Source organism: Pogona vitticeps, chromosome 3, assembly GCF_051106095.1.
Source record: "Pogona vitticeps strain Pit_001003342236 chromosome 3, PviZW2.1, whole genome shotgun sequence".
Classification (NCBI taxonomy): Eukaryota; Metazoa; Chordata; class Lepidosauria; order Squamata; family Agamidae; genus Pogona; species Pogona vitticeps.
Window position 1 is genome coordinate 1,905,896 of NC_135785.1, and position 25,029 is coordinate 1,930,924.

Consider the following 25,029-nt stretch of genomic DNA (forward strand, 5'->3'; position numbering starts at 1 on the left):
GTTCAGGGGGGTACTGATGAGCCAGAGACGGAAGCAGGTGGGGGAAGTTCAGAAGCTGTGGTGGAAACCTTAACCACAGACAGCAGATTTGGACAGGAGCAAAAGGCAGACGCCACTCTCCAAAAGTGTTTTGAACAGGTGACTGACGCCCAGCTGACACCTGAAACCCCAGTGAGATTTCTGGAGAAAAAGGGGATTTTATATAGAGAAACCCTGAGGAATATCTCAAAAGGGGGAGATGGGATCAGAAGTCAGCTGGTGGTACCTGAAAAGTATCGCCCCATGATCTTACAAAGGGGGCACTCTGACATGTTTGCTGCACACTTAGGAGTGAACAAAACACAGCAGAGAATAACACAGAATTTCTACTGGCCTGACATAGGGAAGCAGATCAGGGAGTTCTGTAAACAATGTGATGTGTGTCAAAGGCAGGGGAATAACCGCGACAGGACCAAAGCAAAGTTGTGCCCTTTGCCTGTGATTGACACTCCGTTCAAATGCATAGGGGTGGATATAGTGGGGCCTTTGCCCAAGGCCACAAAGAGGGGGAACAGGTTCATCCTAACAATTGTGGACCATGCCACAAGGTATCCTGAAGCCATACCCCTGACTAACATTGAAACTAACACAGTGGCCGATGCTTTGGTGGGGTATATGTCCAGGATGGGATTTGCCTCAGAGATAATCACAGATTTGGGCGCATCGTTCACATCAAAGCTCATGAAACGCTTATGGCAGATCTGTGGAATTAAGCACAAGGAAACCACTGCTTATCATCCTGAAAGCAATGGGTTAACTGAGAAGTTCAATGGGACTCTAATGCGCATGATTAGGGCTTACTTGGCAGAGAATCCAAACAATTGGGACCAGAAGCTGCAATCCCTTTTGTTTGCTTATCGATCAGTGCCACAAGCCAGTACCGGGTTTAGTCCATTTGAACTTCTATTTGGGAGACGGGTGAAAGGGCCCCTTGATTTGATCAAACAAAATTGGGAGCAGATCACCCAGGATGACCCACAAGACGTTGTGACTTACATAGACACCTTGATGAATGACCTAAGGAGAAATCTAGAGCTGGCAGCAGAAAACCTGCAAGCTCAGAAGGTCAGACAGAAAACATGGTATGACCACAAAGCTAGAGAGAGGCACTTTGACCCAGGGGAGGAAGTGCTTTGGCTTAGGCCCTGCAGAGAGAATAAACTGCAGCTCAAATGGGCAGGACCATATAGGGTCATTTCCAAGATGTCAGACCTGAACTACCTAATAGAGCAGGAGGAGAACCAAGCAAGGAGGGTGGTTCATGTGAATGCCCTAAAACCCTACTACAGAGGGGAACAGAGGGTTCTATTTGCTATAAAAGCAGCGGAGAGTGAGGAAGCTGAATTACCCTTCTGGGAGGGTAGAGGGGAAGTAAAATACAACCCAGAGGAGGTAAAGATCAGTCCTGCACTCACCCAAGACCAGCAGCAAGAACTAAAAATGCTGCTTAGCAAATATCAACAGGTGTTTTCCAACAAGCCGGGGATAGTGAAGGGAGTGATGCATTGGATCCACACAGGGGATGCACCCCCGCAGGCAGTATCCCCATACCGAGTAACGGGACCCTATAGGGACAAGGTGCGGAAGGAGCTGGACGAAATGCTGAGGGAGAACATAATCGTCCCCTCTTCTAGTCCTTGGTCCTCTCCAATAGTCCTTGTGGACAAGCCTGATGGGAGCATTAGGTTTTGTGTTGATTACAGGAAATTAAACCGTGTAACCACTCCTGATGCCTACCCAATGCCCAGGCTAGACAACCTGATTGAAACCATAGGGGGTTGTCGGTTCATCTCATCATTGGACCTGGTAAAGGGATATTGGCAATTAAGAATTGATCCCAGGGATCAAGAAAAGACTGCCTTTTGCAGCCCTTTTGGTCTCTATGAGTTTCGAGTCCTGAGCTTTGGTCTCAGAAATGCACCAGCCACGTTCCAAAGGCTGATGGACCAGACCTTGGCAGGGCTCAGTGACTTTACAGTGGCCTACATTGACGACATAGGGATCTTCAGTAATACCTGGGAAGATCACCTGTTACACCTGGAGTTAGTGCTGCAGAGGTTAAGTGCAGCAGGGCTAACAGTAAAGGCCAGCAAGTGTCAGCTGGGTAGCCCAGAATTAAAATACTTGGGTCACATGGTAGGGGGAGGAATGATAAAACCCCTGGAGGCCAAAATAGAAGCTGTTCGAGATTGGCCTAGACCCAACACCAAGAAAAAAGTCAAATCATTTCTTGGGTTGGTGGGCTACTACAGAAAGTTCATCCCGAGGTTTAGCGAGATTGCGGCTCCGCTGACCGATCTGACGAGGAAGAAGGCTGATGACCGCATCCCGTGGACCAGCGACTGTGAGGCGGCGTTCCAGAGGTTGAAGGAGGCGTTAATCAACTATCCTGTCCTGCGTGCTCCAGACTTCGACCGGGAGTTTATCATCTACACCGACGCGTCTAACAGCGGGGTAGGAGCAGTTCTGTGCCAGGAGGATGAGAATGGTGACCAGCATCCAGTGTCCTACCTGAGTAGGAAACTTCAAAAAGGTGAGAGACATTTGGCGACCGTGGAGAAGGAGTGTTTGGCCATAGTCTACGCGATCCAGAAGGCCAAGCCTTACATCTGGGGAAGACATTTTATTCTGTGTACTGACCATTCACCATTGCAATGGTTAAAGACAATGAAAACCCACAATAGCAAACTTATGAGGTGGGCTTTGAACGTACAGGACTATGACTTTGAAGTGAAGGTGGTCAGAGGGTCAGTGAACTGTGTTGCTGACGCCTTATCAAGAAGACCTGAAGATTGAAGACGGCGAAAGAACATGGACTATGTGTATATAATGATGAAAAGGTTAAATGTACCTGGTTTTGAATTGGTTTGTATGAATAAAGGTAAATTGATGTACTGTATATGGTAAAATGTTTAAATGCATATTTGCTATGGTTAACTTTGGATGTAAGTATTATTTGGTATGTATTACTGTTGTTGTGTATTTTATACAGGTTGTTTTTTGGTGAAAAGCACTTTTAGCTTTCCCCCTACAAAACAACTTTTAAAGAGGGGAGGTGTTACATAACAGCACTGATGTTACCTGTCTGTCATGGGTTTGGAGGGAAAGTTCCATCCTATGGGGAGTGGAAGGCGGGACATCAGGAGGAGGGGCTGTACTGTATAAATATGTGATGCCTGTGTGGTGAAGAGGAGATGCTGAGACAGACTGTGAGACACTGGGTTGGGACGAAGCAGCAGCTGGGGAAGAAGAAGCTGTTGTGGGAGTCTGGGTGTCTGACAGGGTACTACTGTGTGTCAGAGTACCAACCTGAAAGGTTCAGGGGTCTGTGGGTTAGCCAGAACTGATGGGTTCAGGGTCTGTGCTTTAAGTTAAAGGTTCTAGGTGAACCAAACTGTATGCTTGTGTGTGTGAGAATAAGCCACGTTACTTTATTTTATTCACCTGATTGTTTTATTTACCCTGTTTGTATTTAAAATAAACCTTATTCTTTTGTTGTTTAAAAATCCATCCCTGGTCTGTGTGACTTATTATAGGGAATGGTTGGTGGCAGCTTAGTAACTGTGTGATAGATCCCAGTAGGTCTGGGTTTGTCACAAGAAGATGCTGTAAATGTCCTTTCCGAACACCGCCAGAATCTTTCAAGATTGAATCCCTCCAGGCCAGCCCCATCGCTGGTCAAAGAAAGAGGAACCCAGCTCCAGTCTTATCCTTGGCGCCTCCACGGCCTCACACTCTGGTATCGATCGCATACATTTTGGCCGTGGGTGTCTGGGAAGGTGGACGGTCCAGGCTGGTCACGTCAGGAGGAGAGTAAGCTTTCCTCAAGGCGCTGGGGGAGAGGTACCTCCGCAAGCCGACATCTACGGCCCACAGCCCACGAGAGACAAAAACACACGGAAGCCACTGGTTAGCAGACACGTCAGAATAACAGCCGTCTGGTTGATACCTGCCTGATGGATGGATTCAGGCCCCCTCGGATTGTCATTGCTCACAGACTCCCCTGGCCAACCAGCAGATCCCTTTGGTCACTAAGGGGCAAACGGACCACTTCAAGGGGAAGGTGCATGTCCTGCTGTTAGCATAGTTTTCCTCCACGTCAGGGATTTGCAAAGACAGACAGACCTCAGCATCCCTCCTTGCCGATTAAGCCTGTGTTGACCCTCCCACAAAACAAAGCAATGCTAAAATATCTGGAATGCAAGATACGGAGGTGAAGAAAAGCACGGGACAAGAGCAAACCAGACCTCTTAAAGTGGCATCTCTTGTCTGGTTTGACCTTCCGTGGATACGTTCCCCATGTTTACCCCAGGCCAGAGTGCAGCTTGAGCATCTGCAGGATCGGGGCTTCTGGAAGGAGATTGGATGGTACTCTGCTCTGGGTTCATTTTAGGGAACAGACTCTATTGGGCAGCATTAGATGCAGGATCCATCTCAGAAATGAGAGCATTTACTTGAATACCTTCTGGGTTCTCCAGCCAGCGTAGCCCATGACTACGGCGGCTTGAGATTTTGGGCCATGCTGGTTGGGGGTTCTGTAGTCCAAAAGAGTAACTTTTCCAAGCTCTAGGCATGGGGGTCAGATGAAGCAACATTTGACCGGGCTAAAGATGCTCAGGCTAGCACAGCCTCTGCTTTGGCTGCTCTTACCTCTGAAGAGATACATGCAACATGTCAAGAATGAGCCGGAGACGAAGCATCCCAGAGACCCGCTCAGTCCAAGCCAGCACGACCACCCGAATTTATACTGGATGCCCACAAAGACATTGTGCAAAACCAGAGTAGAGCGCTCCACGTAGACCCCAATGGCGTACCAGACAGAGCCAATGAGCCCCGGGACCCCTGCAAGAATTAAGAGGAAGTGGTTCTTTGTGCTGGTCTCAGTGTGATCATCCTTCCCCTCCAGCGTTGGAGTGCTCACCACCTCCCCCTGAAGTCATGGGTTCCATTGTCGTACTGCTCTAACAGTTAGAAAGTTTTTCTTGATATTCAATTAAAATCTGGCTTCCTGTAGCTTGAGCCCCTTATGGGCTGAAGGGTCAAGTAATCCCAGAGCGCATGTCCTCGATACAGGAATACAAATCACAGGATATCTGCCAGGTGGTTGTCTAAATTTCTCTTGAATGCCTCCAACGTTGGGGTGCTCTTGACCTTCCAAGGTGAATGGTTCCATTGTTGTACTGCTCTAACAGTTAGGACGTTTTTCCTGATAGTCAACTGAAATATGGCTTCCTATAGCTTGAGTTCACTGTTATGAGTCCTGCACTTTGGGATGACTGAGATGTTGCCCTTACTCTATATGACAGCCTTTCCAGGATTTGAAGAGTGCCCTCCTATCTCCTCTCAGCCTTTTTTTCTCAAGGCTAAACATGCTCAGTTCTCTCAGTCTTTCCTCACAGGTCTTGGTTTCCAGCCCCCTGAGCATCATCATTGTCGCCCTCCTCGGAACTTGCTCCAGTTGGTCGGCATCCTTCTTAAAAGTGCATTGTCCAAAACTGGACACAGGACTCAATATGGGGCCTAACCAGTGCTGAATGGGGGGGGGGGCTAGCACCTTTCGGGATTTGGAAACTATACTTCTGTTACTGCATCCTAAAACTGGAGTTGCCTTTTTTGCAGCCACATTGCACTGCTGGCTCATATTCATCTTTTGATCTACAGTAATTCCAAGACCCTTCTCGCTCGTAGTATTACTGAGCCAAGTATCCCTCATCTTGTAACCGTGTATCTCGATTTTTTCCCCTCGGTATAGAACTTATCCCTGTTAAATTCCATGCTGTTGTTTTCAGCCCAGCGCTCCAGCCTATCCAGATCTCTTTGAATGTTATTCCCGTCTTCCAGGGTATTAGCTCTTCCACCCAATTAAGGTGGATCACTCCATTCTGGTTTGATTCCAACATGTGTGATTACTGGGATCATACCTAAGTGGCTGACAAGCTGGCCCTTTGGGAAAAAAAAACACCTTAACAGTCTTGAGGAATGGGAAGCTTCCTTTTCACTCGCCTGCAGAGAGGAAAGGAGAGGAAGTATTCAATTTATTTTTAATGGTTGCTCATACAACAGTGGTGCTTTGAAAGGATGTTTCTAAAGCCCTTTGAAAAGCACTGCTGATGTGCTGTGTCCCAAACATTAAACAGAAATGCAAAACTTCCCCTCCCTTCTCCTCCACAGGTAAGCAGAAAGGAAGCATCTCCATTCTGAAGATCACGAAGCAGCTTAAATAGAGCAAGGAGGAGACGGCTGGGGTGGTGGGATTTTGTATGTGTGCTGTTTTCTTTCCCTTTGAAGAAGTTTGTTCCCTACATCATGATAAACAAATGAGGAGTGGTGGTGTGGATCTTTGTCTGTGGAAGCCAGGATCACCCCAAAGGGCATTACCACACTTTAATCCAGCCATCAAGTTGCGCTCTGTGTCATGAAAGAGAAATCCAAAAAATGCTGTGAATTTCTTCAGAATCATCCTGGATCTCTCCTGGCTTTTCTCTCTGTACTTGTAGAGAAAGACAATTTTCCAGGGAAAGACGGTGACCTGAATCTATCTAATATAAACCCGTGGAATTGATCCATGGAATAAATCTTCTACGCTCACAGACAATCTCTAGCGCTAGGTAATGAGAGCACGGAAAAGCCTGTGACGGTTCAAGAAACTCTGGGAAATGCTGCGACTTTTCCTAACTCCACTCTTGGGTGAGGAAAGGTGGGGGGGGGACCACAGCTCTCAGACGTGCAGAAGGGGACCCACCGACCCCCTCCAATGCTCAGTTGCCAGCTACCTCCCATGAGCAGAGCTAATCCAGACAGGAAGCAGATGCGGTTTTTAATGCCCGGCTCATCCGTTAGGAACTTCACACAGTCAAGGCCCAGGAGAAGGAAGATGAATCCGAAACCGGCCAGGAGGTCTGCCGTGATCAGCATGGTTCGGGTCAGGATCAGTTTCACTGCAAAACAAGCGAGACATCTGGGAGTATTTAATGCAGACCTTTTGCAAGTGAATCCCTGTTACCCTTGAGACGAGCAGTGGGGTCACTACCTTCCGGTCTTGCCTGACACTATCAAGCAGCTGGGAATTGTGGGATTCCTCCATCACAGGCTACATTCATTCATTCATTCATTCATTCATCCCACCCAACTAGTGGCGAAGAATGCTGTGAACCCCAAGCAGAGGCTGAGTGCCCTTCTGTGAATTGGTGACAGGAGTACCCCATGGTAAGAGGAGATGATGGCTAAGACTTTAAATATATATATGTGTGTCTTCTTCAGACACACAAGAAGGAAAACAGGGGCTACACGGTGAAACCTCCAGGCAAGGCTCCGAGATGAAGGGACTGCGTGGACGTGTTGCATGGACGCTTTACCACGTCATCTCTGACTCATATGTCTGAAGAAGCAAACCCTGTTCCATTAAAATGTAGCAGTCTTTAAAAGGCCGTAATGTCTTTTTATTTTTTTTTTTTTTTTTTTTGCTTTTGTTTTGTTTTGTGTTTCTCGTTGAAAAGTTTGCACCAACTGAAACGGGTACAACTTCAAAAACGACATGCCATTCATATGTTCTTAGGAGAGGCAGCAACTCTGAAAGATCTCTGAGGGTTACACTAGGAGCCTTCCACACCTTCCTCTGGCAGGAGGGGCTGCTTGTGCGGCAAGACTTCCACACGTCTAAAAGCATGCCATAGCACTTTTCAGCATCTACAGTGGTGCCTCGCATAACGAGCACACCGTTTAACGATGAATCCGCATAGCGATGCGGATTTTGCGATTGCATACCGATGATTTAGATGGGAAAAGATCACTTTGCGACGATCGGTAAGCGTTTCGCTTACCGATTTTCGCATAGCGATTTAAAAAAACAGCTGATCGGCAGTGCCTAAAATGGCCGCCCGCAGCGTTTTCGCGCCCTGCCCTCACTTACCAAGGGCGCGAAAATGGCGGCCGGATGGGGAATCTTCACAGAACGGTGAGTTTATCCCCCATAAGAACGCATTAAACGTGTTTTAATGCGTTCTTATGGGTTTTTCTGCCCCTCATAGCGGCGAATCCACATAGCGACATTTTTCCTGGAACTGATTAACGTCGCTATGCGGGGCACCACTGTACTTTGGTGCTCTCTGTAGGGTGTAGTTTGGCCCCCAAGACAGCCAAAACAACAACAACAACAACAACAACAACAACAACAACAACAACAACAACAACAACAACAACAACAACAACAACAACAACAACAACAACAACAACACTGCCGCTGAAACATCTCAGAGAGCCTTTTCCATGCAGGCCTTGAAGAGTGCTATTAATAATCTTTGCAGCTGCTGAGCTTGGTTGTCTAATGAAGCTTTGAGACAGACAGAGATGCTCCACGCTCCCTGGCACAAGAGGGATACAGACACAGTAAAATAAAAACCTTCCATCATCAGCTGAAACATTGGACGTGGCTGCTGCTGCATTTTGCCACATGAGATCCATGTTCAGAAAGTGAAATCAAGGGGGAAATCACAAAGCACTCCTTCCCCTGTCTTCCCCCCCACCCCCTTTCTAAAATTTACTTCTTGGAGTTTTCGTGATTTATTTGCGTGTCAGAAGGGTTTTTCCTCCTGTTTCCCCTCTTGAGGCATATTATCAATTGTTGCAAATCACAGGATGCAAAGAATAAACTAAAGCGACCTGATTGGTATTGGGTTATGTGTATTGTAAATTACGTATAAGGTTGGCACTATAAAAATTAATACTTGAAGCCAAATTGAACTTAGACACCTATTTTCATTTACGGCCAAAAGAGAAAAAAACTTCGCTTTCCTTTTTTTTTCTGCAGAGAGGCTCCACCAAGTGGTGGAAGGTGTTTGCTTGCCTGATTTTTCATGCTTGCACTTAGTTTTCAGTCCTTCGATCCGATCCATTTGCAAGTCTGATTGCTTAAAGGGATGCCTCTGAAGAAACCCTTCCAGAAGAGGGAAAACATGAGGATTTGCCTGCCTCTGGTTTGACCCTCACTTTCTCTCCTTCTGGCGACACATCATTGTAAAATTTATTTTATTTTATTTTCTGAGCCTTCTCAGAGACCTGCTTTCCTCAGATGTGACATCATATGTTCACCTCCCCCCCCCCAAAAAAAACCCCACCTTGGTTTAAAAAGGCTCCAAGCGCGCCTACCTGGGTGCTCAGCCAATATGGAGTCGTATTCATCACAGGTCGTTATCCCGTCAAAGGCGTTGGTGACGCACTCCCACCACAGACCCCGGCATGTCGCGCTCAACTACAGGGAAAGGAGTCAGTCGTATTAGCGCTGCAGTTACAACAAGCAGAGGCATAAGGAGAGTGGAGCGTCTGGGGCTTTGACTCAAGGTGATGACATTTCGAGCGTGCAAAAATATGCTGCTGGAAAGGTGCCGATTTTCCCCCATTTTATGTGCTGCTGGGGGAAGGAACCCTCCCACCGTAAGGCTTTCTTTGCAGGGGAAGCATGCCTCTGGAGCGGTGGTTCCGGATCTTGGGTCACCCAAGTATCCTTGGACTGCAACTCCCAGAAAGCAACTCCCGGGCAGCCCAGCTGGTGGGCAAGGCTTTTGGGAACTGCAGTCCAAGAACACCGGGGCTGACCCAAAGCGGGGAACCACTGATTGAGAGCAGTGGTGGCCAACCTTGGGTTCCCTGATGAACTAACACTCCCAGAAGCCTTCGCCACGAGCTGGGCTGCCTAGGGTTTCTGGGCTGTGTAGTCCAAGAACATTGGGGGATCTAGAACCCTATGCAGGGCAGAGCAACCAGGGCTCACCAAGATTTCAAATGCTCAAAAACGTGTTGGTGGAAAGACACCGAGCAGCCTGTGAGTGCTTGCTGCTAAAAGGATAGGTGTGAACCCACCCATCCATCCTGGATTCCTGCAGCTGCTTCTTCCTAGGCAGCTGGAAACAAAGGAGGTGGGCTCAGCGCACGATGAACATGACCGCCCCATGCTCAACCCCAGAGGTTCTTGGCTGTTCTCTGTCCTCTGCCTCCATCCACCCATCTCATGGGTTCCAAGCCCAACCCATAAGACGGCCAAACCTCAGGAGCCAGATATGGGCTAGTTCTGGCTCTGATGATAAGTCCTTGCCCCAAGGAGCTTGCACATTCTGTTGCAAGAACCGGAGGAAGGTCAGAGGGGGAAGGGAGACAAACAAAACCACGTATCCTACACTGATATTCTTCCAAAGAGGTGAAACCTGGAAAATTAAAGGTCACGTTATCTCTAGAAGACGGGCGTGATCTGCCGTCAAGTCTGAACCAACCCTAACAGGGAAGTGAGTTGTATAAGGGTTGGTTTTACCAGTTCCACTCCACCAGTGAGTCTGCATGGCTGAGCGGAGATTTGAACCCAGGCCTCCTGAGTCAGAGTCCGTCGTTCTCTCCATGGTACCACTGAGTAAGCAGATGATGCAAAGGCAAAATCTTTCTCGTTTGCTTTCTTGCTTTCCACACGAGCGTTCCAGAGTGTCCTTTGCTGCTGCTACCACTAGGCATTCTGCTGGCCTGCCTCCCGGGGGACAGGGATCATTGCCCACACACATTATTTAGAGAGGCAATGAGCCGGCGAGGTGAGGAAAGCCACTCCGTCCGTCAGGTATTAATGCCCGAGGCCCTTCGCCAAGCAATTTGGTATTCATACTCAGAGCTGAAGGGGGTGAAGCGTGGCGCCAGTTCACCCCCAAGGGCAGATTAATGAAACACAGAAGGGACTTGGCTGCCCGCTGGAGGTGCCTTTGACCCCCAGAAAACAAGGTTAGAAAAATCTTTGCGGCTGCTCCCGATGATGATTTATCCACAGCCCCTTGAGCTGCCCGAGAGAACAGTCTGTTGATCAGGCTCTCCTTTGCTGAACTGGCAAATATTCCTTCCCAGTTGGAGGGCCCAGAGTTTGGGTATAGTTTTAGACTGTGACTCCCATCCTCCTCCAACCAACACTGATGGGCCCGAGGGATTCTGGCCGTGGCAGACCATTAAAGTAACAGCTAAGCTCTGCAAGAGGGAGACCGGAGTCGGTTTAGCAGCATTAAAACTCCTTTCATTCTGCAGTTCTGTGCTTCGCTGTCACTCGACGAGCCGTTGGATTTTCAGAAAGCTCTGTAGCCAATTTGAAGCACTCAAATTTACCAGGGGGATAAGAAGCGCCGGAAAGGCGTCGCTTCTCCATCTCCCAAACGTGATTAAGAAGAACATCAAATGTGCATTGAAGGATGCTAGTTAGAGAAAGGAATGGGTGGGAGATCATGCCAAAGTCTCTCTCTCTCTCTCTCTCTCTCTCTCTCTCTCTCTCTCTCTCTCTCTCTCTCTGTGTGTGTGTGTGTGTGTGTGTGTGTGAGAGAGAGAGAGAGAGAGAGAGAGAAATTCTTACCTCCCTAGGGTTTCCCACCTGTTTCTGGACTAGAGAGTCCTGATTATTGATTGATTGATTGATTGATTGATTGATTGATTGATTGATTGACTGACTGACTGACTGACTGACTGACTGACTGATTGATTTGCTGCCTTTTCCCCCCTAGGGCAGGGGTCCCCAACCTTTTTCACCCCACAGGCTGGCTGGGAAAAGTGAGGCACCCCTGTGCTCATGAGCATGCTCAAAAAATGGCCCAGCGCTTGTACCGGTGCATGCATGCTTGTGCGCATGCACACAGGCGTGCAGACACCCGCACAAGCCCCACGTCACCATTCGCACATGCGCACAAGCACACACAGAGGCACAAACAGCCTTTGAGGGGGTGAGTGCATGCGCTGGGTGGGGCGGGAGGTCTGTCTTCGTGGCCCGGTCCAGCTCCGGCCATGGACCAGCACTGGGCCATGGACCGGGTGTTGGGGACCTCTGGCCTTGGGGTGATGATCTATAGCGCCTGCCTCCCAGCAACTGAAACCTGTCTAGAATCATAGACCAGTAGTGCTCAAGCCGAGATTTGGCACCCCCTTTCAGGGGCGGGCAGCTCCTCCTTTCCACAGAGTACGGCTGGCTTTCTTCCCTGGTAGCCGAGACCGGATGTGCATTTGATGGCAATGCTCCAAGTTGTTCATAGAAGACCTCTCCTCAAAGAATGGGAGTGCGTTTGCCAGGGGTGGGGACTCGGGGGGGCCGGACTCGCTGCCAAGTTGGACTCAAGTCACGCCGGTGATTCGGTTTGGGCATGACTCAGGTTTTTCTTGCAGTCACTTGGATTCGGCTTGGAACCCATCCTCCCCTCTCGGGGTGGGGGAGCTTGTTTTTTTAATGGGGACACTGACTTGGAGCTTGGGACTAAAGACTTCAACTCAGACTTATGACTCGGACCTGCAGACTTGCCAACGTCCCTGCCATTTGGGCATCTCCCGGGCAACGACAACCCCTTTAGCCAATCCTTCCGCACCAGAAGCAGCTCCATGAGATTGCATAAGCACCATCGGATGAGGGATGGTCCAGCTTCTGCATCGGCCTGCGAGGGGCCAGCCATGGACAAAAGGGCCGTCTGTCAAGGCCAAAGCTGACCGTGGTGTCTGTTAATACGGAGGGCTTGTCAACATCCAAAGGAGAGCTTCTGCCTCAGCCCTGGCCTAGGGTTGCCAGATACATGGGTACCAAAAGGAGGACATAGAAAGACAAAAAAGAGGACAGAGGAGGACGTATGGAATGTTTCATTTGAATCGTTCCGGATTAAACCCGCAATGAGCACAGTTATTATTATTATTATTATTATTATTATTATTATTATTATTATTATTATTATTATTATTATTATTATTATTATTATTATTATTATTATTATTATTATTATTATTATTATTATTATTATTATTATATTTTATTTTATTTTATTTTATTTTATTTTATTTTATTTATATCCCACCTATCTAGCCAACTCAGGACCACTCTATAGCTGCCAATAAATGTCTCTTAGTGAACCGACCAAGAAACAGTCATGTTAAAAAATTAAAAAAGGAATTCAATGGATTCCACCTCTCCCCCCTCCCATCCAAAATTATAATATAAAATATGCAAAAGCCTGACATTTTAAAGGTTTTTATCTTTGCCTGCCGGACGGATGACATTAGGCTAAAAGGAGGACATGTCCTCCTTTTGCCTGACATCTGGCAACCCTAGCCCTGCCAGACCCGTGGTTGTCCTCTACTTCCCCTTCAAGAAACGCCTTGCGAACGGGATTCCTCGTGCCACATTTCCCTTGGTTAACCGTTCAGGAGGAGCGAGCAGCTTGTAAAATGCAAAACAGAATGAGCCCAGATGTTCTTGCAACATCTGTTTCATTGGAAGATGGCTACAGAGTTTGGGGCCTTTTTCAGGCCCCAGAGGGCAATAAGGACAAGCCCACAAGTAGCGGTGACACCGCGGAACTTTGCTTAAAGGATACTGGACAGGTTTGAGTCCCCTCTTGCCACCCACGAGGCATTTCTTGTTTGTGAGAAGCGGACGATGAAAATTCATGACCAGGGAACAAGAGCCATTGCCATCGACTTTACAACCTTCCTTGTCGATGGCCCTTTTTTAAAAGTTAGGCTGAGAAAGACCATGCAACCTAATCTATGGTGTGCTCACAAAAGAAATGCAATATACGGTATGTTCCTGGAAGCAAACCTTAGGAACAGAAGAAGAAAAAAACAATAGAGAGGAAATAAATGTGTGAGGAAGTGGGGGAGAGCAGAAGAGACAAATACCTCTGAAATGCCTTTAGAATTTCAGGAACAACACATTATTTTTTGCTTTCCTCTGTTTAACATAGCCAATTAATCACGTAAGTATGAATCAATTAATCTGGTGCCAGGAGCTAAACCAATTCTGAAGGGGGGGGGAAGTCCCACTTTCTCTGTTTTCAAATCGTGTCTGCCTATGTTCCAGCCACCTGCTTTTATGAGAGGCGTCTCTGCCTGGGGAAACAGCATGTTTTGCGATTGCTCTAAGCGTGCAGATTGGAATCAACTTTCTGAAAACAGTGCCCCATAAAAGTCAGAGAGGTTGTCTTCCATAGGTGAATTCTTCACCCACCTACTCAGAAGTAGAGGACTGCAACCTAATAAGCACCTCCTTGGACGTCTGTGCTGCAGAGTTTAGTGGCGCTGGATCCCACTGATGATGACGTTTTGCAAATTAATGTGAGCCCAAGAACCAAATCGCTGCTCTGAGGAATTTATGATCCATATTCGCCCAACCCCTTTTTTTCTGGGATGGTTCCAATGCTACTAAAGACTACATGACAAGCAGAAAGCCAACTGGTGCAGTTTTCCATCACTGCAACTGCACCTTGTCTCAGGAAGCTGCACGTGATGAATTTCTGCCTGCCACATAGCCATTAAAATTCCCGGACAAATCCTGTGATTTTTTTTAAGTGGCTGCAATCCGTCCCCAGTGGCAGCAGGGCTGAAGGAAGGACAGTTTCTGGGTGGCATTTACCTCCAGGGTGTCGTCCGTGTTCACCATCCAACAGTCTGTCCACGTAGCAGCAATCAGAAAGCCGGCAGAGAAGAAGGCGAAGCAGCAGCCCAGGTACTGGAGAAGGTGCTTCATTCCTTCCGAAAGGAGGGTGTCACTCCCACCGGCTGGGTTCAGGTCTCGCCAGCCCAACTGCAGAACCTCAGCTCAGCAGCGCCCATCAGCCATCACCGCTGCTTCTGGCTTTTCTTCTAGTAAATGATGCACAGGAAAGCAAACAAGCCCCCGGGGTGTCGTCCACCTGGAGGGGGACCCATCAGTTGGAACAGGAGGAGGAGGAGGAGGAGGAGCAGGTGGAAAGAGGTTGTGGCTTTGTGTGAAGCCAAAGCAGAGCAGCAACCAATCGCCAGCGTCCGGCTGTCCTTCATGGATGAAAAGAAAAGAGAGTCAACTTTCAAAAAAAAAAGTCCAGTTGGGTCCTTTTGGGTAGAAAGGCAAGGTAGAAATATTATGTATATATATTCTTTATATCTATAAATCTTTCAGAATCGTCCCAGGTGACTTTTGTCAGGAAACCGGGAAGCAACAGGAACAAGGGTTGAATCCTAGAAAGTGTCATATAAAAAGTAACCGTCAGGATCAAATGCTCTTGTACATTTATTTAGGGCCAGGTGGGTCTTGGGTACCACACTATGGGTGTGTTATAGTCTTGTCTGTGTTCTGTTGTTCCACAGAATAGCCCATTTGTGTTATCTTTCCAGAGCAAGAGTGCTGTGGAAGGAGAGCCTCTGGACCCAGAAGGTCCCTCGTGGCTGGGAATGGTTTATTTATTTTGTTTTATTTATTAAACGTATGTACCGCCCATCTAGAATATGTCTACTCTCGGCGGTTTACATAAAACATAAAAATTAATGCACAAGAGGAACATGGCAAGGACTTTCTTCGGACAGCTGCAATGACACAAGGATGATGTTTGCATAACCATCTTGCATTTTGCACAAATACCCAAACACATACATAGTTTTGCAAAGTCTTGCAAAGCTAGCCTGGGAGGCCCGCTTTGGATGAAGGAGCTTCTTCTAAGCCAACCATCCGTTTGCGTAGCTGGTGGCAGGAAGAGCAAGAAAGAGCAAAATGGGAAGGCCCGGGGTTAAGACTCCCTCCTGGTGGCCTCTGTAGAGGCAGCTGCTGGATCCAACCACAGCGACAGCTTGGCAACTTCAATCCACCACCAAGAGACACCGGAGGAAAGTGTAGTGGAAGGAAAGGTCGTTGCCCTTAGGATTCGGTGCCACAGGTGTGATTTGCTCTAGGTCTTGTTGGTCTTTCTGGCAATTCCGCAGTATCCACAAAGCTTTCGTCCCACACCACATTTCAAGCACATTAATTTTTTCCCCGTCAGCTTTCTTAATTGCCCAGCTTTCACTCTTGTACATGGCTACTGGGAATACAAGAGTGTGGATGATCTTAGTCTTGATCTCCAGGGACACCTCCTTGCACATAATGATCTTTTCTAATTCTTTCATTGCCATCCTTCCAAGTTTCTGTCTCGTCCTGATTTCTTGGCTGCACTCTCCGTTCAGACTGATGATTGGACCAAGTTGCCCAGAATCCTTCACTCTTCCAGTTTCTTCACTGTCAACTTCAAAGTTGTGTAGCGCTTCTGTTGTCATGATGATTTCGGTCTTCTTTGCATTCAACTGTAGTCCTGCTCTGGCACTTTCTTCTTTCACTTTCATCAAAAGTCATCTCAAGGGATTGCTGATTTCTGCCCAAGAAAACATGGAGGAAAACAGCAACGTCCATCCTTCTCAGTGTGTATGTTTCAACGCACCGCTGTTGGGTTACGGATACAATCAGAGGACAGGACTTGGGAAACAGAAGATAAGGTTTTCAAAGAATTATGTATAAAAAGCCGAATGCAACATTTTAAATTCAGAAGTGTTTTGCATCCTCAAAAGCCAATTTTCAAATGGTTCAGAATTCTAAAAAGTGCAATCGGAATTGAAACATTTTGGGTTTTGAGCTGGTGCAGAATTTTTCCCCTATTTTAGTTGAACTGTAAATATTTTTCAAGGAATGTGAGTCCAGGGCTCCCCCTGTTCATACCCCCACCCCTTGTACCTATGAAAAGTGCTTTGGTCCATGTCAATTAATAATTATGTACCATCAAGTCAATTGCAAGTTAGGGAGACCCTTGACAGGGGTTTCCCGGGGATAAAGTGCTCCAGAGTAAATTTTCTTCTGATGGCATTCTGGAACCTCTATGCACCTTGGCCAAGGTAATGTGGGGAATTGAACTCACAATCCGGGTACTCCAACTCACTGAGCGACCCAGCCGGCTTTGCTCGGTATTACCCACTAGCAAACAGAAGGCTTCCCACCACAGAATCGTCTTGTATTCTGAAATGGCCCACCAGGTGGCAGCAGCAACTGCAATATAGGAGTCACAGTTGAGAAGCAAATTTGGATTTAAAAGTTCGAGCTGGAGGTGGCCTCGTAAATAACATTGGCAAATACCTGCAGAATGTCTCTCTCCCCCAGTATGTATGTATGTATGTATGTATGTATGTATGTATGTATGTATGTGTGTGTGTGTGTGTGTGTGTGTCCGTCCGTCCGTCCTTCCGTCCTTCCGTCCTTCCATCCTTCCTTCCTTCCTTCCTTCCTTCCTTCCTTCCTTCCTTCCTTCCTTCCTTCCTTCCTTCCTTCCATCCATCATCTCCTTCTTTATCTATCTATCTATCTATCTATCTATCTATCTATCTATCTATCTATCTATCTATCTATCTATCTATCTATCTATCTATCTATCTATCTATCTATCTATCTATCTATCTATCTATCTATCTATCTATCTATCTATCTATCTATCTATCTATCTATCTATCTATCTATCTATCTATCAACACCCCCCCATCAGAGAATTTCAGGGCAGGTACAAAACTGTATGAAACAATTTTACAGTAAAATGTAAAATATTTAAAAGAATTAAAAACCATTAGAAACATCAAAACCGTAGCACTAAATCCTCAGCGCATGCCCCCCCCAAAGGCTCTCATCAATAAGTATGTCTTGACTTGGTGCCAAACTGAGGCCCATGTTGATGCTAATCAAGCCTCCAGGGGGAGGGTCTTCCACCGTTGGGGCGCTGCTGCAGAAAAAGCCCTCCCCTGTGTCTCCACCTAACAAACCCTCCCCAGCAGATCTTAATGACTGGGCAGGTATATCTACAGTAGGAAGAGGCACTTCTTCAGCTATCCAGCTGCCAGGGCTTTATAAGTTGCTTTCAACCCCTTGAACTCAGACCAGACGTGAATTGGTAGCCAGTGCAAATCCTCCATGTGGCTTCTGAAGGACGTTCCAGTTTGCAGTCTAGCTGTTGCGTCCTGCACCTGCTGCAACATATATGCCATCTTGAAGGGTAGACCCACACAGAGTGCATTGCAGCAGCCTAACTGGGACGTTGCCAGGGCATGGACTACCGTGGCCAGTTTATGTGCTCAGACCCAGGGATTCCCTTCCAATTTCTCCATTCTTGCCTGTGCATTCCAACCTCCCATGAACCAGGCCTAACCTATTAGGCAGCGACACCCCACCATCTACCAAATTGCCGGCTACTGCTTTGCATGCATCATAATTATCTCGCTCATCTTTGGGAGTGATGGGTTCGTGTGCCCTGGGGGTGCTCTCTCTTCTCGTGAAGGCTGGGCCACCAGCCACTCCTTTACTTTCCAACATTGGCCACCTTGTGACTCAAGGACGTGGCTCTGGTTCTGAGGGAGGAGAAGCAGCAGGAAGTTCTCCTTTGTTGGAACTTGCAGTTGCGGAAGCCGGGTGAGGGCCACTGCCTGGAACTGATCACCTTGCTCATGTGCGGAAAACAGAGCCACAAGAGGAATGCATGCCCTACTTCCTCTTTAGGGAAGGAGAGTGAATCGGTGTGGGAAGAATGCAGGGGTTTATGGCATTCATGGCTCATGCCCGCCCTGCATGCGTGACGCAACATCTAAGGGCCAAATCCAGTTGCTAAGTCCCAACCGGACGGCACTGAAAGGTACTGTGACACTTAGGCAGGTGTTGACTTCAGAAATCTCACGTATTCAATGGGTTTACTTTAACAGGAAGGAAAAATTAATGGGAACAACAATTATGGGCCGGTCGGTCTGATGTCGCTCGATGGTTTGGAGACTGGAAGTTAGGATTCCTGCTGGGACTCCTGAGAGATGCATCAGCTAAGATCATCCAGAGCTTTTTGGGGTTCGGGGAGAACTGCTGGGATGACGTCTTTGTTTGTTTTATAGGCTACCTTTCTCCGGATAAGGGGACTCAAGGCGGCTCACAATATTGAAAGGAACAGAATTAAAAACAAGGAGTAAGGCGAGGTAAAAACATTGTAAATAAAACAAAATAGATAGATAGATAGATAGATAGATAGATAGATAGATAGATAGATAGACAGATAGATAGATAGATAGATAGATAGATAGATAGATAGATAGATAGATAGATAGATAGATAGATAGATAGATAGATAGATAGATAGATAGATAGATAGACAGACAGACGGACGGACGGACGGACGGACGGACGGACGGACGGACGGACGGACGGACGGACGGACGGACGGACGGACGGACGCACACGGACATGCACGCACACACACACAAAAACAACTGAATAATTCAAAATAGGTAAAACATTAAAAACTATGGTTGTTATGGCCATGTTATGAAGGTTGTTCTTCCCAACGTTTTGCCAGTCTCTGTGGCCATGGGCATCTTCAGAGGACAACACTCCCAAACAAACTGCACCAGAGCACAGAGTTCTGACTCCTGTCCTCTGAAGATGCCCATGGCCACAGAGTCTGGTGAAACATTAGGAAGAAAAACCTCCAGAACACGGCAGAAGAGCCCGAAAAACCCACAAAAACCATTAGATCCCGGCCGGGGAAGCCTTCACGCATACAATGACCCTTTTATATTTGTCCCTTCGTCTATCCCTCTCTGCTGCTTCCCCTGCAGATCAGCTGATCCTCGGGGGCATAGGCAGAGAGGGGTTTTCCCTTCAGGCGACTGGCTAAAGCATGCCCAAAGGGAATCCCACCGCCCTGTTTACAAAGATGGGTCAGGGTTCCCCAGTCTTTCTCTGCCCACGCGGACAGAGGAAAACAAGAGAAGTTGACCCCAAAAGATCCCCCCCCCGGCTGTCTTTGCAAAGACAGTGAGCGAGAGAAACATTTTGGCCAGGCTTGTGCAAAGGGAAGCCCTCCGCACGGCCCCTTGCCAGAGCTAGGCTGCCAGAACAGAGACTGCAGTTCTGGCAGTCTAGCTTCTGTTTCAGCGAAGGAGGAAAGGGAGCAGGAGGAGGCAGCTGAGCAAGGACAACAGCAGTGGGAAGGGGTGGGGGCAAGCTGTGGGGTGGGGGACTCAGCTTTTTTTTAAAGGTAGCCCCATGGGCTGTTTTTTTTTTTTAAAGACCAGATGAACCAACAAATTGATTCGTGATTCGTCGGGCCACCGACGGGAAATTTGTGGGTTGCCAAGGTTGGCGACTCACGAACTGGGACAGAGAGCCATTTAGGAGCTTCATCTCCATCTCTAGTCTTCGGCTGTTAGCAGAAGGATAAAAAGGAGGGGGTCCAGCCTGACCTCCCAAGGGAGAGCATTTCATGACCTGGGGGGCAGCCCCAGAGAAGGCCCTCTCTCATGTCCCCATCAGCCATGCCTGACCTGGCAATGGCGCCAAGAGTGCGATGACTGTCTGGACCTTTGTTTCTTGGTCATACATTGCAATTTGCGTGGGCTGGATCCAGATAAAGTCTAAAGGGAGTCTCTAGGAGGTCCGGTTTGCCATCGGGTGCAATCTTCGGGTGCTCTGTGGTTCTTCCCAAACTTCCCAGCCCATGCTTTTTCTGACACTTTTGTTTTAAAAGGTGAATTGCAGTTTCTGGATAAGCGAGCCATCTCTTCAGTAGACCACAAGCCTGTTGTGCACCAGTTAACACTGCCATGTCATTATAGACGCTTGCAATGCTCCCCCCCCCCCAATTTCCAGACTGCAAAGAGGACAAACCTACCCATTTATTGATTGATTGATTGATTATTGATTTGATTTGATTTATACCCTGCCCATCTGGCAAAAAAGACCACTCTAGGCGGCTTTGAAGGAAATCAACCCTGAGTGCTCACTGGAAGGACAGATCCTGAAGCTGAGGCTCCAGTCCTTTGGCCATCTCATGAGAAGAGAAGACTCCCTGGAAAAGACCCTGATGTTGGGAAAGTGTGAAGGCAAGAGGAGAAGGGGACGACAGAGGACGAGATGGATGGACAGGGTCACTGAAGCGACCAACATGAATCTGACCCAACTCCGGGAGGCAGTGGAAGACAGGAGGGCCTGGCGTGCTCTGGTCCAGGGGGTCACGAAGAGCTGGACATGACTAAACGACTAAACAACAACAGATGGACAAGAGCCTCAATGAGTGTGAAGTACTTTAGCGCTGTTAAACTGTTTGACAATTTTCTCTGATAAAACTCTTCTTAATACATGAGCAATCATTCATGAACAGTTGACCGTCATTGACTGGCATGGCTTTCTTCAACTTTGCTTCTTGAAAAGCAGCTGACTTCTCTTGCGGGGTTCAAGCCAGGTCATGCGGTTCAGGTACAGAATCTAAGGCAGGAGCTATAGGTTCACAGAGAATCCACGCTGAACTTTCGGCTGCGGATTCTCTGCGAACAGAAGCGAAACCTACGAAACGCAAGCCTGTTTCAACGTGTGCATTCAGTGCAGCTGGACGGTGGCCCAAAGAGCACGCTGACGGCGCAGCGGAGGCAGGAGAGGTCTCCCGGTTCATCAAACACAGCGACAACGCTGGGTGGCTTCACATTTCACCTGTGTTTTTTTTCCCTGGGTGTGCCGCTGCAGCCTAGTGGATACTGTGAGAAATTAACTGGGTTGTGAAAGGATATGCTTCGGGCCAGTTTTCCAAGGAACCTGTGCGTGGTTATCCACATGATTGTCAGCCTCTGGGTCCCTGTAGTAGTCATAAGTTCCAGGAAGAGAAGCAGAAAAGACTCTTCCTGTTTCCCCTTCCTGCTCCCATTGCCCAGTCTGTTCCTTGTTGCCTCCTCTAAGAAGGAGCCAGGCGCTTTTGGAGGCAAGGTGGATGGGCGATGGAGGAGGGAGTTCGAATTCATGGCTATAGCACAGATGGGGGCTTAAGGCAGCCACAGCCATCCTGAGGCTTAGAATCACAGAATCCTAGAACGGTGAGGTTCTTCGAAGGGGGTCCAACCTCTCCTGCTCAAGGCAAGAATCTGAATCCAAGCGGATCTGCCAAGTGGTTAGTTGTCTAGATTTCTCTCCAAGGCCTTCAGCGCTGGAGCGCTCACTGCCACCCCCTGAGGTCATGGGCTCTGTTGTTGTACTGCTCTTCTAACCCAAGGGCCACCCAATCTTGGGTGGCTCCGTGAACTGGCCCAGTGTCTTATCTCCACAGCCATCTTGGCCCCTGAATCATCCATGGCACGCTTTCTCCTCCTGCTCTGCACTAGCACAACACCAACAACAACGGTGTCTGGTGTTTTTGAAGCGGCCAGGCCTTTGGCGAGGGCGTGGCGCTTCTGGCCCAGGCATGTTCCCTGTTTTCCAGCCTTAAATACCCGCGGATCATGACGGTCCCCTCTGCGACCCAAGAGCAGTCTTTGCTTCCAAATTATTGTTGTCTTGTGTGTCTGACTCAGAGCGCTTTGCTCCAGCCACCCACGGGCTGAGCGAGCGCGGTGGGACGGAATGCCCAAAACAGAGCGACTCGCTTACTTACTCATCGCGCTTGCAAGTTGAAACAGAAGAAGGAAGTTCACTCCTTCCCTCCTTCCCCCCCCCCCCTTTGGAACATCCTCTCTGGGTGGATTTGGAGCCTGAATCATTTCTCCAAAGATAGTAACAAACAGGAGGAGGCGCACCCCAAGAAAAGAAGCCAGACGAAAATACGGTTCCCTCAACAACATACACATTTACACAAATAACACAGACAGCTACGTAGAGAGGTGCCTCATAGATTTCGAACAGCAAAACCAAAACAAGTGCATTGTAGCACCTTTAGGGCGAGTAGATAAATAGGGACCACTTCGGTGGGAAGGTAACAGCGTTCCGTGTCTACAGTAAGTCGCGCTGGCCATGTAACCACGGAAGATTGTCTTTGGACAAAACGCTGGCTCTATGGCTTGGAAACGGGGATGAGCACCACCCCCTAGAGCCGAACACGACTGGACAAAAATTGTCAAGGGGAACCTTTACCTTTACCTTTACTACAGCTTCCAATGGACACAAGGCAAAACAAACAAACAAACAGACAAACAAGTTTTCAAGTTTTATTCTGTAACAGGGACATCTTTGCTAAAACTGATATTTTGAATGTTTGAGAATACAACTCTTGTTCCCACTCCATGTAAATACAGAAGACCCAACCCTGCCCCATAGTGGAGGATGAAAACCCTAAGAACCTAACTGATTTAGATCTGCTATTCTCAGTGGGGACCCTATGACTCCTTGGGGGGCTGGCACATTTGAAGAGGGCCGCAGACTGGAAACTATTCTTTACATACCGCTTTATATGGTTTGTTCGGCGACTTACTGTATATAACCCTAATTCAGCCTATATTTCTTTCATGTTGTGTTTATGGCCAAGCCCCCCCCCCCCAAAAGAAGTTGAGACTCTCAAGCAATCATCTCCTCTCCTATAAATCTGGATAGTTATAAACAGAAACCAGAGGATTCGGGGAGGATTCAAGAATTGTGGCAAACACCATGTAATGGGGAGGAAAATTCTAGAGAGGAGGAGAAAGTTCTTTTCAATCCCTCTTGTGGTTGGCTTTCAAAGGTTCTGGAAAAATACCATGATGAGGTGGGCAGTTTTGGGAGAGCCTCTGACAAATGGCCAAAGTAGCTGTAGAAATATTGTAGGAAGCACAAAGGGAGTTTATGGGATAACAGTGGGTCTTAATTTATCCGGTCACATGCAAGGAAGGGGAAGAAGAGAGATGCTCAGGAAACCTTAAGGATGGGGAAGGAAGGACTTGATCTGGACCAGCCATGGTAAAAGCCTCAGCAGAGATCAACGTAGGTGAAGCTCAACACCACAGGACCTCTAGGAAGGATGAGACAAAGAGAACACCTTGTGTAAGCCCCCCCCATCCCCAAATCCTGGCTTGCCATGAGATACCTAGAAGGTGATGAGATAGGATCATCAGAGAGGCCAGCTTACCTGGCTTGGGACTGTAAAGAGGAAGTCGGAGAGAACCCAACTGCCACCAGCAGGCCACCTTGCCTAAGCCCCAGAATGGTGGATTTCCTCCCCCCTCTAGTTCTCAGAAGGGCAGCCAGGAAAGAACGTGAAAAGATCCTTCCTCAAGTGTAAGGATGTGTCACTGGAGACCCAAGCTAAGATCCTCTCCACTATTGTATTTCCAACCACCATGTATGGGTGTGAAAGCTGGACGATTAAGAAAGCTGGAAGGGGGGATGAGTTGTTTGAAATGTGGTGCTGGAGGAGAGCTTTGGGGATGCCCTGGACTGCCAGAAATATGAACAAGTGTGTCCTAAAGAAAATCAAGCCTGAACTCTCTCTGGAGGCCAAAATGTTGAAACCAAGGCTGGCCTCCTTTGGGCACATCATGAGAAGTCAGGCTTCTCTGGAAAAGACAATAAAGCAGGAAAAAGTCGAAGGCAGCAGGAAAAGAGGGAGATGAAATATGAGATGGACTCAATCTCTAAAGGAAGCCACCAGCTTGAGTGGTCTCAGGTATACAGCAGGGAGAGGAGACAGAAAAGACAGGATTGGGCAAAGAGCAGGTAGAGGGGAAAGTACCCCTAGCAGAAGAAGGGGGGGATATAAAGAAGGGGAAACAAGAGGAGGCGAAGGAGTTTTGGAAGGACATGAAGGAAGAACCAGAGGCAAAAATATGTTGTGCAGAGCAAGGCTCATAGAACCAACTAGGGATAAAAATCCAGTGGGAAGACCCCTGGACCAGGGAATTACTCTCCTTAAATGTTGCAAGGGAGAAGGCCGAAATCACCACCTAAGTCCTATTTTTGGGGAGCAAAGGAGAGAGAAAGGCAGGAAAGGAAGCCCAGGAGAGCAGTCCTGTGCACTGGGGAAGGAAGCCCACGGCCCTCAAGAACCGAGGAGGAGAAGGAAACCCCCTCGCAGAGCCGCCAGGTCGGGCACTCGACCATCCCTGTTGCAGAAACTTGCGGTTCGGCGGTATGCCAAAAGGGACCGCCGAATGAGAGGAAGCGGAGGAAGCCGTACGGAGCCAGAAAAGGGAAGAAGAAGTGAGCGAGATGAGTCAAAGAACAGATTGTGAAAGAAGATGTTCCTCCTGTTCTGAGGGTTCCCGTTCCTTCCTTGGATGGAACCGAGGGCCCAAGACCCTCGTCTCGGGGGATGGATCAAACCGTGGAAGACGTTGCCCTTGGTGGGGGGGGGGACTCGGGGCAGGTGGGGGCCTGAACAGCTGCCCAGCTCATGCTCTCATTCCCAGGGTCGACCACCGCTAGATGCCCATGGATGTCCAGTGTCCGCAGGATGGGCCCAGGATACGACAGAACAG

General features: G+C 48.1%; 1 protein-coding gene and 1 long non-coding RNA gene across 2 annotated transcripts in view; one reads left to right on the plus strand and one right to left on the minus strand.

Annotated features, from left to right (window-relative positions):
• LOC144587954 (uncharacterized) overlaps nt 1-25,029 on the plus strand; it is a 494,427-nt gene that overhangs the window by 463,549 nt on the left and 5,849 nt on the right. The window lies entirely within an intron of this gene.
• CLDN16 (claudin 16) lies at nt 3,644-16,708 on the minus strand. The gene is made up of 5 exons (XM_020806568.3): nt 14,435-16,708; nt 9,184-9,286; nt 6,813-6,977; nt 4,690-4,881; nt 3,644-3,902 (listed from the first exon to the last, which is right to left on the minus strand). The coding sequence occupies exons 1-5, from the start codon at nt 14,546-14,548 to the stop codon at nt 3,769-3,771; spliced, it is 708 nt and encodes a 235-aa protein (XP_020662227.3). The 5' UTR covers nt 14,549-16,708; the 3' UTR covers nt 3,644-3,768.